General features: G+C 37.5%; 1 protein-coding gene across 1 annotated transcript in view; it reads right to left on the minus strand.

Annotated features, from left to right (window-relative positions):
* Positions 1 to 4,032: 4,032 nt before the first annotated feature.
* The window catches only part of LOC114689354 (vomeronasal type-2 receptor 116-like), a 13,921-nt gene continuing 6,413 nt past the window's right edge, over positions 4,033 to 11,540 (minus strand). Inside the window, exon 4 of the mRNA XM_037200343.1 lies at positions 4,033 to 4,937. Coding sequence (XP_037056238.1) covers positions 4,033 to 4,937 — 905 coding nt within the window. The remainder of the gene's footprint in view (positions 4,938 to 11,540) is intronic.

The following is an 11,540-nucleotide window of genomic DNA, read 5'->3' on the forward strand; positions in this document are numbered from 1 at the left end:
GTGATGTTGTATTGCTTTTCATTTTGTTGTATGTACTTCTGCCTTAACATCTGCCTATCACCTTGTGGTTCGTTCTTGGTCATATCAGAGCACTTGTTTCAGACAGAGCTGACAGATTCAAAAAGTCTCTCTCTCTTGTTCAGATGGGAGCTCTCTTGTCCAAATGGGAAGTCTGGGGCAGGATGGAAGCTCTTATCTAGATGGGAAGTCTGGGGCAGGATGGGAGCTTTTGTCCAGACAGGAAGTCCGGGGTAGGATGGGTGCTCTTGTCCAGAAGGGAAGGCCAGGGCAGGATGAGAGCCATGTCTGGCCCAAAAGGGAAGTCCAGGGCAGGATGGGAGCTGGGCGCTGGTCTCGAAGTCTCACGAAGTTGCTGGAGTCTTGGGCAGATGGGCGTGGGGGCAGGGCGTGGAGATTGCAGGGGCTGCCAGGGAAGCTTGGAGAAGGGGATGTTTCCCGATGGGGCTAGAAGGGGACATGACTGGTGGCCAGAACCTGGGACCAAGTTTTGCAGGTCTTCCCCAGAGTGGCTGGTGCCCAGGGATGGATTGACACAGATTTTTTTCTCTCCTCAACCTTTTCATTTGAGAATGCACTGTTTAAAATCTTTACATGATTTTCAAAAACTGCTTGATGATATCTCCTAAGTACATAATTATTTGGATATACCCATGGTTGTACTCAAACCTTTATTTGACATTCCTCTTTGGTGACACTAATCTATGATCCTCATGAAAATTATACATCTGAGGCTAAAGCTTCCTTGGCTCTGTTTGTGGGAGGGACTTTATTCTAAAAGACTGGGACTAGGAAGGAAATTAAACCAAAGAGAGTAGAATTATTTGGGCAAGATATTCATGTGACAATCCTCCCTTATTGGCTGAACAGCATAATATCTTGTATGATGAGCCTGAAGATTTGCAAGTAACTCAGACAGGATAAATTGGTATCTTTTCATATGAACTACATGACCATTATTTGTTCATTATTGATGGTTTTTAAGAGTACTAAACATGATTTCATTATTTCAGGTGTTAATTCAATCTACAGCATTTGGGTCATTGATTTTCAATATCAGGAATGCCTAGAGCTCAAAAATGGACAATGGCCTTCTTACACTTCAAGATCTGTTAAGAACTGGTGCTTTACATTTCCTATCTCCCACTACAGGTATTCCTTATAACCCCCAAAGTCAAGCTATGGTAGAAAGAGTTCATTATACTTTAAACTCCCAAATATGCAAATTGCAAAGTGAAAATTTTAATATTCATCTGCCCATCATCACTTAAATCACGTTCCATTTTAATCATATGAATATATATCTGGGGACAATACGAGTTCTTTCCTCAGACACTTTTCCACAAAAGTTACACTTGAGCCTCGTGGATCTCCTCACTGGTAATTGGAAGGTCCTGATGTTTTAATAATGACAGGAAGAGAATATGCTTGCATATTTTAACAGGACACTGACTCACCTTTATGGATCCTGGATCAGTTTATCACACTGCATGACCATGCCACTGCAGGACAAAGGCACTCCTTGCTGCCAGTCTGGCTACTAGCTGTAATTTACCTCTAGATTCTTAATATTTAGACCTTGGCTTTAGGAATAAACTGATAGAAAAAAAGGTTCCTCCTTAAAAACTCCATGACTCCATGTTCTACCACTAATATATATTTGTTTCCAGCAGGAATTCTAATCACTTAAAGAGTTAAAGGTTGTCAACTTCTTGCCAACTGGTGAGCTGTCTAGCTACAGCCCTGCACCCCACACTCTAGCCTACATAACAAAGAGTCCTTCTGCACTCCTGTTTGTCTCTCAGTACAGACTGATTCAAATTGCTGCCTGCATGGACAGCATGTGAAAACAGACTTAAGCATCAAGATTACCTGTTTGAAAAGGCATGGTGGATGTGTTAATTAAGCTTAACTTTCTCCTTTCTGGGTTTAGATCAACCTTTACCTACAGTAAAACCATGTTAGTGTTCTTAAAAAGGCAATGTCTTGTAATTGCATTGTGTTAAAGTTATGGATCAACATCTTGCTCAGTCATCTTCAGAATATCTTCATTATGCAGCAGACAGGAACAAATAGCAAACAGAAATCAACAGCCAGACATTTATGGTGAGAGGAAGAAAACTAAGTTTAAAAGTATTGCCTCCTTCACATATCTCCCTACAAGCCACAGAAAATAGCATGGAGGCATATGTAGAAAGAAGATAAGAGGCAGACAGAATGGGGGGCTATTAAGGTCAAAGCATGTGAATCTATTTAATGGGTAATATGGATTTATTAAGATTTAAGTTTAGAAATACACTCACTAATTCAGACACAAGTAAACTTCTGAAGACATCTTCAATTCTCTAAGTGAGCAAATGTACCTGGCCAACAGAATAAAGGCAGTAAAAATAAGAATGGGACCCCTCTCCCTTTCCTTTTAAGAGGTCACTTATGATGGCAAGAAGCACAGCCTCCTTTGGCATGTATAGGTCAAGTTCATGGGTGGAGCAGATACCATGACAAAGGACACAAAAGAAAAAAATGCCTTATAAATGATCAGGATTGATAAATAAAAGAAATTATAGAACCTAGGAAGCAGGAACAGGCAAACATGGGTTTTCCCAGTTGGGGTCCCTGACCTGAGAGTAGAAGTGATCACAAGCCTCATCCCTAAATAAGAAGCAATCTCCAATTGATAACCACCAGCTAATGAGAATTTTGTTTCCATCAAAAGAGTCTCAATAGGGAATCAAACTACTTCTAAGGGCAGACTGTATGCCCATAACTAGATGGGAACAGAAAATTGAGTCAACCTCATTTTTGGAAGCCCTTGTCTCATAGTATTGTATCAGAGTTCTCACTTTGTCCCACTTTTGTAGGTTTTTCATGCTATATGTGTGTGTGTGTGTGTGTGTGTGTGTGTGTATAAATTCTATTCACTTTAAATTACACATTGCTTGCATATATGTTATGTTTCAAGGAAAGATTTTTTTTAGGGATTCCTGAGTGTACAAACACATGTGTTTAATTCTCATGCCTTCTCTTGGGCTCTTTTCCTTATGTTTGCTGATTTTGACCAATTCCAGTGTGTTAGATTTTCTTTATCATAGTATGTTTTTTTATTATTATCCCCTACAAACCTTACTGTTTTCCAGTGAGAGATAGAAGTGGGGTGGATTCAGATAGGAATCTTGGAGGATCTTGGAGGAGCTTTAACTAGTTGGGAAGGGAAACCATAATCAGGGGATATTATGTGAAAGAAAACCTGTTTTCAATGAATGGAAAAGAAAGAAATCCAGCGTTCCATTGTAGTGCTTTGTAAACTTCAATTTAAAAATTTCATTTAATTTCCAACATGTGTATCTGTGCTTTTTGAGTGTGCTATTATGTGCACACCTGTGTGTAGGTGTTCTTGAGAGACAGAAAAGGCATCTGATCCATTGGCTCTATTGGTAGAGGTGCCTGTGAATGGTAAGATGCATGAATTTGATAGTGAACTCGTCTCCTTTGAAAAAGGTGTACATGACTTTAAATGCTGATACATCTTCCCATCTTTCACAATATTATTTCTATCTATTTAACAAAACATCTTTCTTTCTCCTAAGTTTTACTCCTCTAACTCCTAGGATGCAACAGCATTCTCTTGTCTCCTCCAGAAAGGGTAATTAATTTCATCATCTGCAAATATTCATTCCCTCTACTACAAACTTTCTTGGTTTTTCTCTTAATTTAAAAGTCACACATTAATTCAGATATCAAAAGAATTACTTGTAGTTTATTTCAAATATTGCTTTGTATTAGAGAAATAAAAGAACACATCTCTTATGCACTAATCTCCAGGAACCCGGTATTGTAAAATAAGTGTTGGAGTGGAAGATTATAGGATGCAATGTACAGAAAATTAGTACAGATGACATTCCTGGGCATTATCATAGAAGAAACAATAGCTGATGCTTATATCTTGCATTGTATTACAACAGGTATTTCTGTACCATCATTATATTTTTCAGTAACAATTTATGAAATGAGTGTTTAGGAAGATGATTTCTCCCTTAACTTTTGAAGAGAATTTCTCTCTGGTCTGAATGAAATTATGTAGCACTTGGGGATAAAGATGCATCCCAGAAGACCTGCACTTGAGGACAAAATGTAGAAGACCTCCACCACCACCATGACCTTTCCCTTGGTGCTGTGGAAGACAGGGAGAAAGGTGATCCACACACTGCAGAACAATAACATGCTGAAGGTCAGCAATTTGGCTTCATTAAATTTGTCAGGGAGATTCCTGGCCAAGAAAGCCACAATAAAGCTTGTTAAGGCAAGGGAACCATGGTATCCCAAGACACAGTAGAATGCAGTAACTGAGCCCTTGTTGCACACAATGATGATTTGGCCATACTCAGAGTGTGCATCAGTGTCAATAGAGGGAGGAGAAACTCCCAGCCAGATTGCACAGAGAATAATTTGGATAAGGGTACATATGACAATGATGTAGTTGGGTGCTCTTGAAATTATGAAGAATCTCATCCTTCTTCCAGGGGCTATGACTATGAAAGCCAAAAGCACAGTCACTGTTTTGGCCAGCACCATGGAAATAGCCACAGTGAATACAACTCCAAATGTGATTTGCTGTAGAATACAGGTAGCTGAGCTGGGATGCCCAATAAAGAGCAAGGGGCACAAGAAACAAAACATGAGTGAGATGAGCAAGATGTAACTAAGATTCTGGTTGTTTGCCTTCACAAGTGGAGTGTCATGGTTTTTGACAAAGACCACAAGAACAAGCACTGTGAATGCAGAGAAGCACAAGGATATTGAGGCAAGAGTCATTCCCAAGGGGTCTTCATAGGTCAGAAAGACCAGAGATTTGGGAATGCACTGTGTCTGCTCTCTGTTGGCATACTGGTCCTCTGGACACCTCACACATTTTTCCACATCTGATGGAGAAAGGAAAGTATGATTAATGCAGCTTTAGCCATTTTTTGACTGGATATTTCAATTTAATGTGCTGAAGAAGCATTGCACTGTCTGCATTTGTTTCTGAGGATGGAGTCGAAGGACATTGCTGAATCACAATGCTTCCATTTCATAATGCTCATTCATTTTCTTTATGGGAAATGAAACCATCACACCATGCATTGTCTAATTTAAGGTGTGTTGATGATGTCATTTGTTATGTTATCAGAAATCACAGATATTTTCAGTACATGAATTAAACTGGTAAATTGACAGAGGGTAAAATCATTAACCAATATTTTGCACAGAGTGTATTTTAAAGTCTCAGATCCCATGGTTGCAGTGCCTCCTGATGTATTTCTGTCTGTTTTATTTATGTTCTTCCTGTAATAGATGGGGACTGTGTCTTCTATTGGAGACACTTCCTGTGATATGTTTTCTAGTTTGAATTTACTAGTCCAAACCCATTGACATAGAAGAAATACTAAACTTAATCTCTAGGGACACTTAGAATTCACACATGACATGCCAACACAAAGTAGATTTATTTGACCCAAAAAAACAATTCACAGGGAATAGGAGACAAAACAGGAGATAGAGAATGAAGGAGAAAAGGAAAACAATAAGAAATAGAGAGAAGAGGTTTTGAATAGAGAAGACACAGACATGGACACTTGGAACATGGCACCTTATAAAGATGAAAGGGAAACCGCTGGTTAGGCTCAACTGATTAATTTTGGTTGGACAGTTTAATTAGGACAGACACAACAGAATTTTTGGAAGCTGGATTTCAATACTTTGAATGCTGGACCCTGTTAGTCAGCCTCAGGAAGAGGAAGTGACCAAATAAGGGAATAGATATGGATGACTAGCTTTAGGAATATATAATAGCCTTAGTTAGCATTTCAATTGCTGTGAAGAGAACCATGACCCCAGTAGCTGTTACAAAGGAAAACATTTGATTGAGTGGCTTATAGTTCAAAAACTCAGTCCACTATCATCATGGGGGGACATGGTGCTATGCATGCAGACATAGTTCTTGTTGGAGAAGAAGCTGAATATTTTACATCTTTGATCCATAGGCAACAGGAAGAAAACTGTCTCACTTGGTATGGCTTAAGCATATAAGAGGCCTCAAAGTCTTCATCCACAGTGGCACAAATCCTCCAATAAGAGCACACCTTCTCCAACAAGACCACACCCTCTAATAGGGCCAATTTCATTCGAACTATCACTCTAATCTCATGATTTTAGGCAAGGCAAAGGGAATGGGGAAGAGAGGCAAGGCTTGCTAGAGCCATATTTCCATGGTTATTGTAACTAAATTTCCTTCATAATTAGTAAGTTGTGTGTATGTATATATGTATATGTGTGTACATGCAAAAGTAACAACAGAGCTCTAATATGAGCGTGATTGGGTTTATATGGGGGAAGCAGGAGGGTGAGAGTGAAAGAAGTATGCTATATAAATATAAATTTTATGTTTATAAATGCAAAAATAATTAATCAAATAAATATGTACCCAATTGTGTTCTTATCTGGAAGTAGGGATGGTTTGTCCCTGAGTCTTGTTCATAAGAAGCAGTAACCCCCTCCTGAAGTCAGAAACCTCTTTATATACTTAGCATAACAAGCCTTTCTTCTTGATTCTGTAACCTTTGGGAACTGACCACCACCTTTCTTCCTCTTCCACTAATTTCCATCTATTCGAGAATCAGATTTTGTGAGTGTACTCAAGTGCAAAGTAGATATTGATATAACATCATGATCACAATAAAAGAACACTCAAGCAAGAGTGATAGCACAGAAGGTTTGTTTGGAAGAATAGTATCCTGTCCATAATTTGTAGTCTCCACCATGGAAAGTTGAAGAAACTTGAGTACAATTGCTCTGAATCATTGGACAGTTGCACAGAGTCATGATGTGCTTCTAGATTTCAAGTCTTTTTATCTAGAACAATGCATTTATGGACACATGTAACTAGTTATTTTTTTTAAAGGAATAGGATTTTTTCTCAATAGTGAAGAGAATATACTGCTCTTGCAGAAAAACTGAATTCAGTTCTAAAGACCCATATCATGTGTCTCAAAACTGACTGTAACTCTAACTATAGGGGCCTTGGATGCCTGTTACATGCACATGCAATTGTTTACACATAACCACCCACTTCACATATATATGCATAATTAAAGAAATAATTTTTTTCTTTAATTTTTGATGTATTTATTGTTGTAAACATCTTTTATTCTTATATGTTTCATATGTAAAACAATTTCTTTAGAGTTGGTTTAAGTAAATTGCAGTAAGTTGTATGTGCAAGTACATAGGCATCAGAACAGAACCTCTAAGACTTGGCAACATCTTTCTATTACATGGGCCCAAGGGATGAACTCATCATCAGCTTTAGTAGAAAGGGATTTAACTTCTGAACTGTTTTACTGGCTATAAATGTTCTTTAACATCTTTCATTATATAGGATGATAGGCAACAAGAAAGAAAACGTAAGTATCTGCTATTTTTATATAACCAACTCTAAATAATCATTTGCCTAACATGGGCTGTATAGGTGCCACCACCATTTGAATAACTGTAGCTAGTTGCTATCATACAAAATCATTGTACCTTCTACTTTTTACTTTATTAACTATGCTATATTTAAAAATACTGATTATAGTACTCCATAGTTTCTACTTTATGTGGGAAAAATTCTCCACACTTCTCTAGATTTCAAATCACAATGATGCTTTGAAAGGGGGATCTCTGGATATAGCTTGAAATCCTTTGTATCATACTGAACAGTTTCTTATGCTTTCCCAAGAATTTGTTTCCAGTCTTCATTAATCTTACAGAGACAGAGGGCTTATATTTGGTGTCTTGAACCCACATAGCAGAGTTCAAGGTATCAGAAGCCCTAGTCTGTTCTCCATTGATTCCCTGCATATACATGGTGCCAATGAACTTATAAACTTATGTAGTGACACAAAAAAACACGTAAATATAAAAATAAATATTAATAAAGTTTTAGGATTGGAATCTAATCTACTTGTAGTTTCAAAGGAGATTAGTCACTAGTAAAGACCTTCTATGGAATTCCCTCACATTGTGGTTTGATTATCAAAATTTCTATGAGAAAAGGCCACCTACCATGGATTTCCAAAGAGTCAAAGATATATGTCATGGCATAACATGCTACTTAAAGTGACATTTTTAATGATCATAGTCCTATCAAAACTAAATTGGGAAAGTGATATGATTTATTTGTGCAGTGGACATTTAGAACTTTTGATCAGTGTGTTTGGGAGAAGATGATCTATATGAAGGATTTATCTCAGCAGCAAAAACTCCCTTGTCTCATTAGAAACTTCATTTTCTGGGCAGGGGATGCAATCAAAACAGCAGGCTGCAATTCCCTCCTGCAAGAATTTTCTGAATCCAGGACCACAATCAGCACTGCACACAGAGGGTGGCATCTAAGGAAAATTAGACACATGCTGATATCAGGAGTTTTACCTACTCCTTCCATAACAAAATTATATTAGCATGTTGAAACATCAATAAGCTTATTTTATATATACCAAATGAGTGACTACATTAAACTTAGTATATTTTATAATGCCAAACAAGCAAATGTGGTGGTATTGTGTTCCTCGAAATATTGTGCACCCTAATAAACTTATCTGGGGTCAGAGACAGAACAGCCACAATATTAAACATAGAGGATAGGCAGTGGTAGTACACGCCTTTAATCCCAGCACTTTGGAGGCAGAGCTAGGAAGAAATCCTTGTGTTCAAGATTAGAGCCAAGCATGTTGACTCAAGCCTTTTATCCCAGAAAGCGAGCCTTTAATCTCAGGGAATGGTGGTAGAAGGCAGAAAGATATATAAGGCATGAGGATCAGGAACAAGAAGCATTTGTGTGGTTAAGCATTTGGCTGGTTAAGCTTTTAGGTTTTTGAGCAGCAAGGTTCAGCTGAGAACCATTTGGATATGAGGACACAGAGGCTTCCAGTCTGAGAAAATAAGATCAGCTGAGAAGTTGGCCAGGTGACGTTAGGTATGGCTTATTCTGTCTCTCTGATCTTCCAGTGTTCACCTCAATAACTGGCCTTAAGTTTGATTTTATTAATAAAAGCTTTTAAGATTCATGCTACCAGCAAATGTATGTAAACAATCTGATGTAAGTTGAGTAGCTTCCCAAACTTAGAAGTTTAGGAATAAGAATTGGTTCTTTGCTGTGGACAAACACCATGGAGCTTGCAAACTGATTTTTCTAGTTAATTTCATCACCTTGACAGAAAGTACATTAAAAAGTTAGAGGGAAGCATAACTAAAATATTTCTCTCTATTGATGTAGGCGGCTGTCATATTATTTATGCATTTTATTACTGTGTAATTCATGTATGAGTTCCCAGTCGACTGTGGGCAGTGCTGTCCCTAGGCAGGGCTGTAGGAGAAATCAACCAGAGCAAAGCAATAGACAATGTTCCTTCAGGGTCTATACCTTAGTTGAAGGATCCAGATCCTTGCTTTGTCTTCCCTTTAGTTTAACCCATGAGCCTAATCAACACTTCCTCCTCAGTTTACTTATGGTCAGTGTTTAATCACAGCAACAGTGCAACAAAGTAGGATAAGTGGATATCAGAAACATGGGAAATATCTCTTCAAATCTCTGACAGCAAACATGAACTCCAATAAATAGCACTGCACAGCATGACAAGCAGAGTGTAAAGAGAATCACAGCCAATTAGGCAGAGCCTGGTATATTTCTGGTGGCAAAGTGTTGAACTAATATGCATTGAACTGAAAGATGGAATGTTTCCTCAGGTGAAAGGGCCTTATAATGCCTGCAAATATTTGGGGAACTGGAATAAAAGTGAGATTGTTCAAAGTTAATTATAGGATTTCTTAAAGTTTAAAATATAAAAACTTTATACAATCCAGAAGATTCCAGTAATTTCCCCTCCTAGGGTGATCCATGTGTCCTTTTTAACTGGCTTCTCTGGGGCTGAGGAGTGTTATCATTTGCTTTCCATCTAATGTTCAGTTTATGAGTGAGCACATACCATGTTTCCATATCTGGGTCTTGGTTAACTCACTCAGGATGATGGCCCTCATCCAAAGAATGGATAAAGGAAATGTGATACATTTACATAATTACTCAGCAGCAAAAAAAAAAAAACAATGACATCATTAAATTTTAAAGCAAGTGGATGTAACTAGAAAAAAATCATCACTGTCCAATTTTTGTTCATTTCTTTTGAGGCAGGGTCTGTATATGCAACCCTAGCTCACTTGGACTCACTATGTACAGCACACTGGCCATAAACTGAGAAGGTTTGCCTGCCTCTCCATCCAAGAGTTTGATTATAGACATGCACCAACACATACAACTGGCCTCACTAAGACTTTTATTGATATTCTTTGAGTTTCTCTTCCTGTAGTATAATGTTGTCAATAAGATTGCCATAGAAAAAACTTCTCATGTGATTGGGCTGGGAAAAATTATTTAATAAAAAAGAAAACTTCAATAAGTCAGGGATTTATTCCTTCTGTTGTGTTTGGTTTTTGTTTTTTTAACTTTTAAATCTGAATGGATGCTGGACTTTGTTAAGAGCACATTCCGCACATATTTGGATAATCATGTAGCCCTTTGCTTGAATAATTTATGTGCCCCATTTACTTAGCTGACCTGCATATGCTGAACCATTCCTGTATCCCTGGAATGAAGCTATGTTTGTCACAGGGACAGAACTTTCTGTTGTGTTGTTGACTTATATTAGTCAGTCTTTATTTGAGATTGTTTCTACCATGTCTATCAAAGATTTTAGTCTTTCATTTACTTTACTATGTTCCACTTCCTCAATATTCTCAATATTCATTCCCTCCATATTTACAGAAGAAATCTCTCTACGTTTGTAAATAAGGTTTGTTATTAGAAGAAAAAATGAATGTTGGTTTGACAAAACAATCTCTTTGTTCATGTATTATGATTAGAGAATGTGAAGATTGACATTGATTTTATATTGATATTACTTGCTAATTATTGTCCATTTTTGTTATTGCAATAATTGATACAGTTTGATAACGTGTTTTTCGATCTGGTGTTGTAATGCTTATTTTCTTTCTCTTCCTTGACCACTCATATTTATCTTGCTTTTCAGGATGTAGTAGTACTTCAAGTGTCTTCCACAGAAATGTTAGAGGGGTTATGAATTCCTAAAATTCATATATATCATGGAACATTGGTCTGTCTTAATATTTGTTAGGGTTCTTAAAGAACTTACAGAATGAATCTTTCTGTCTCCCTCACTCTGTTTCTCTGACTTTCTCTCTCACATATACGTATATATGGATTCACACAATTTATTAGAATGTCTTCTAGGAAGCAGTCTAGCTAATCTAGCAATCACTACATATAAATGACAATCCAAAAATGTAGAAACTTCTCATTCTATGATGTGGAATGTGTCAGCTGATCTTCAGAAAACACTTAAATACCATAGATGGTTCGAATGCCAGTGAAAAAATGGACTTACTAGCAAGGTGAGAGAAAGCAAAGAGCACAAGTTTCCTCTTTAAATGTC

The sequence above is a fragment of the Peromyscus leucopus genome, chromosome 1 (genome assembly GCF_004664715.2).
Source record: "Peromyscus leucopus breed LL Stock chromosome 1, UCI_PerLeu_2.1, whole genome shotgun sequence".
Lineage (NCBI taxonomy): Eukaryota > Metazoa > Chordata > Mammalia > Rodentia > Cricetidae > Peromyscus > Peromyscus leucopus.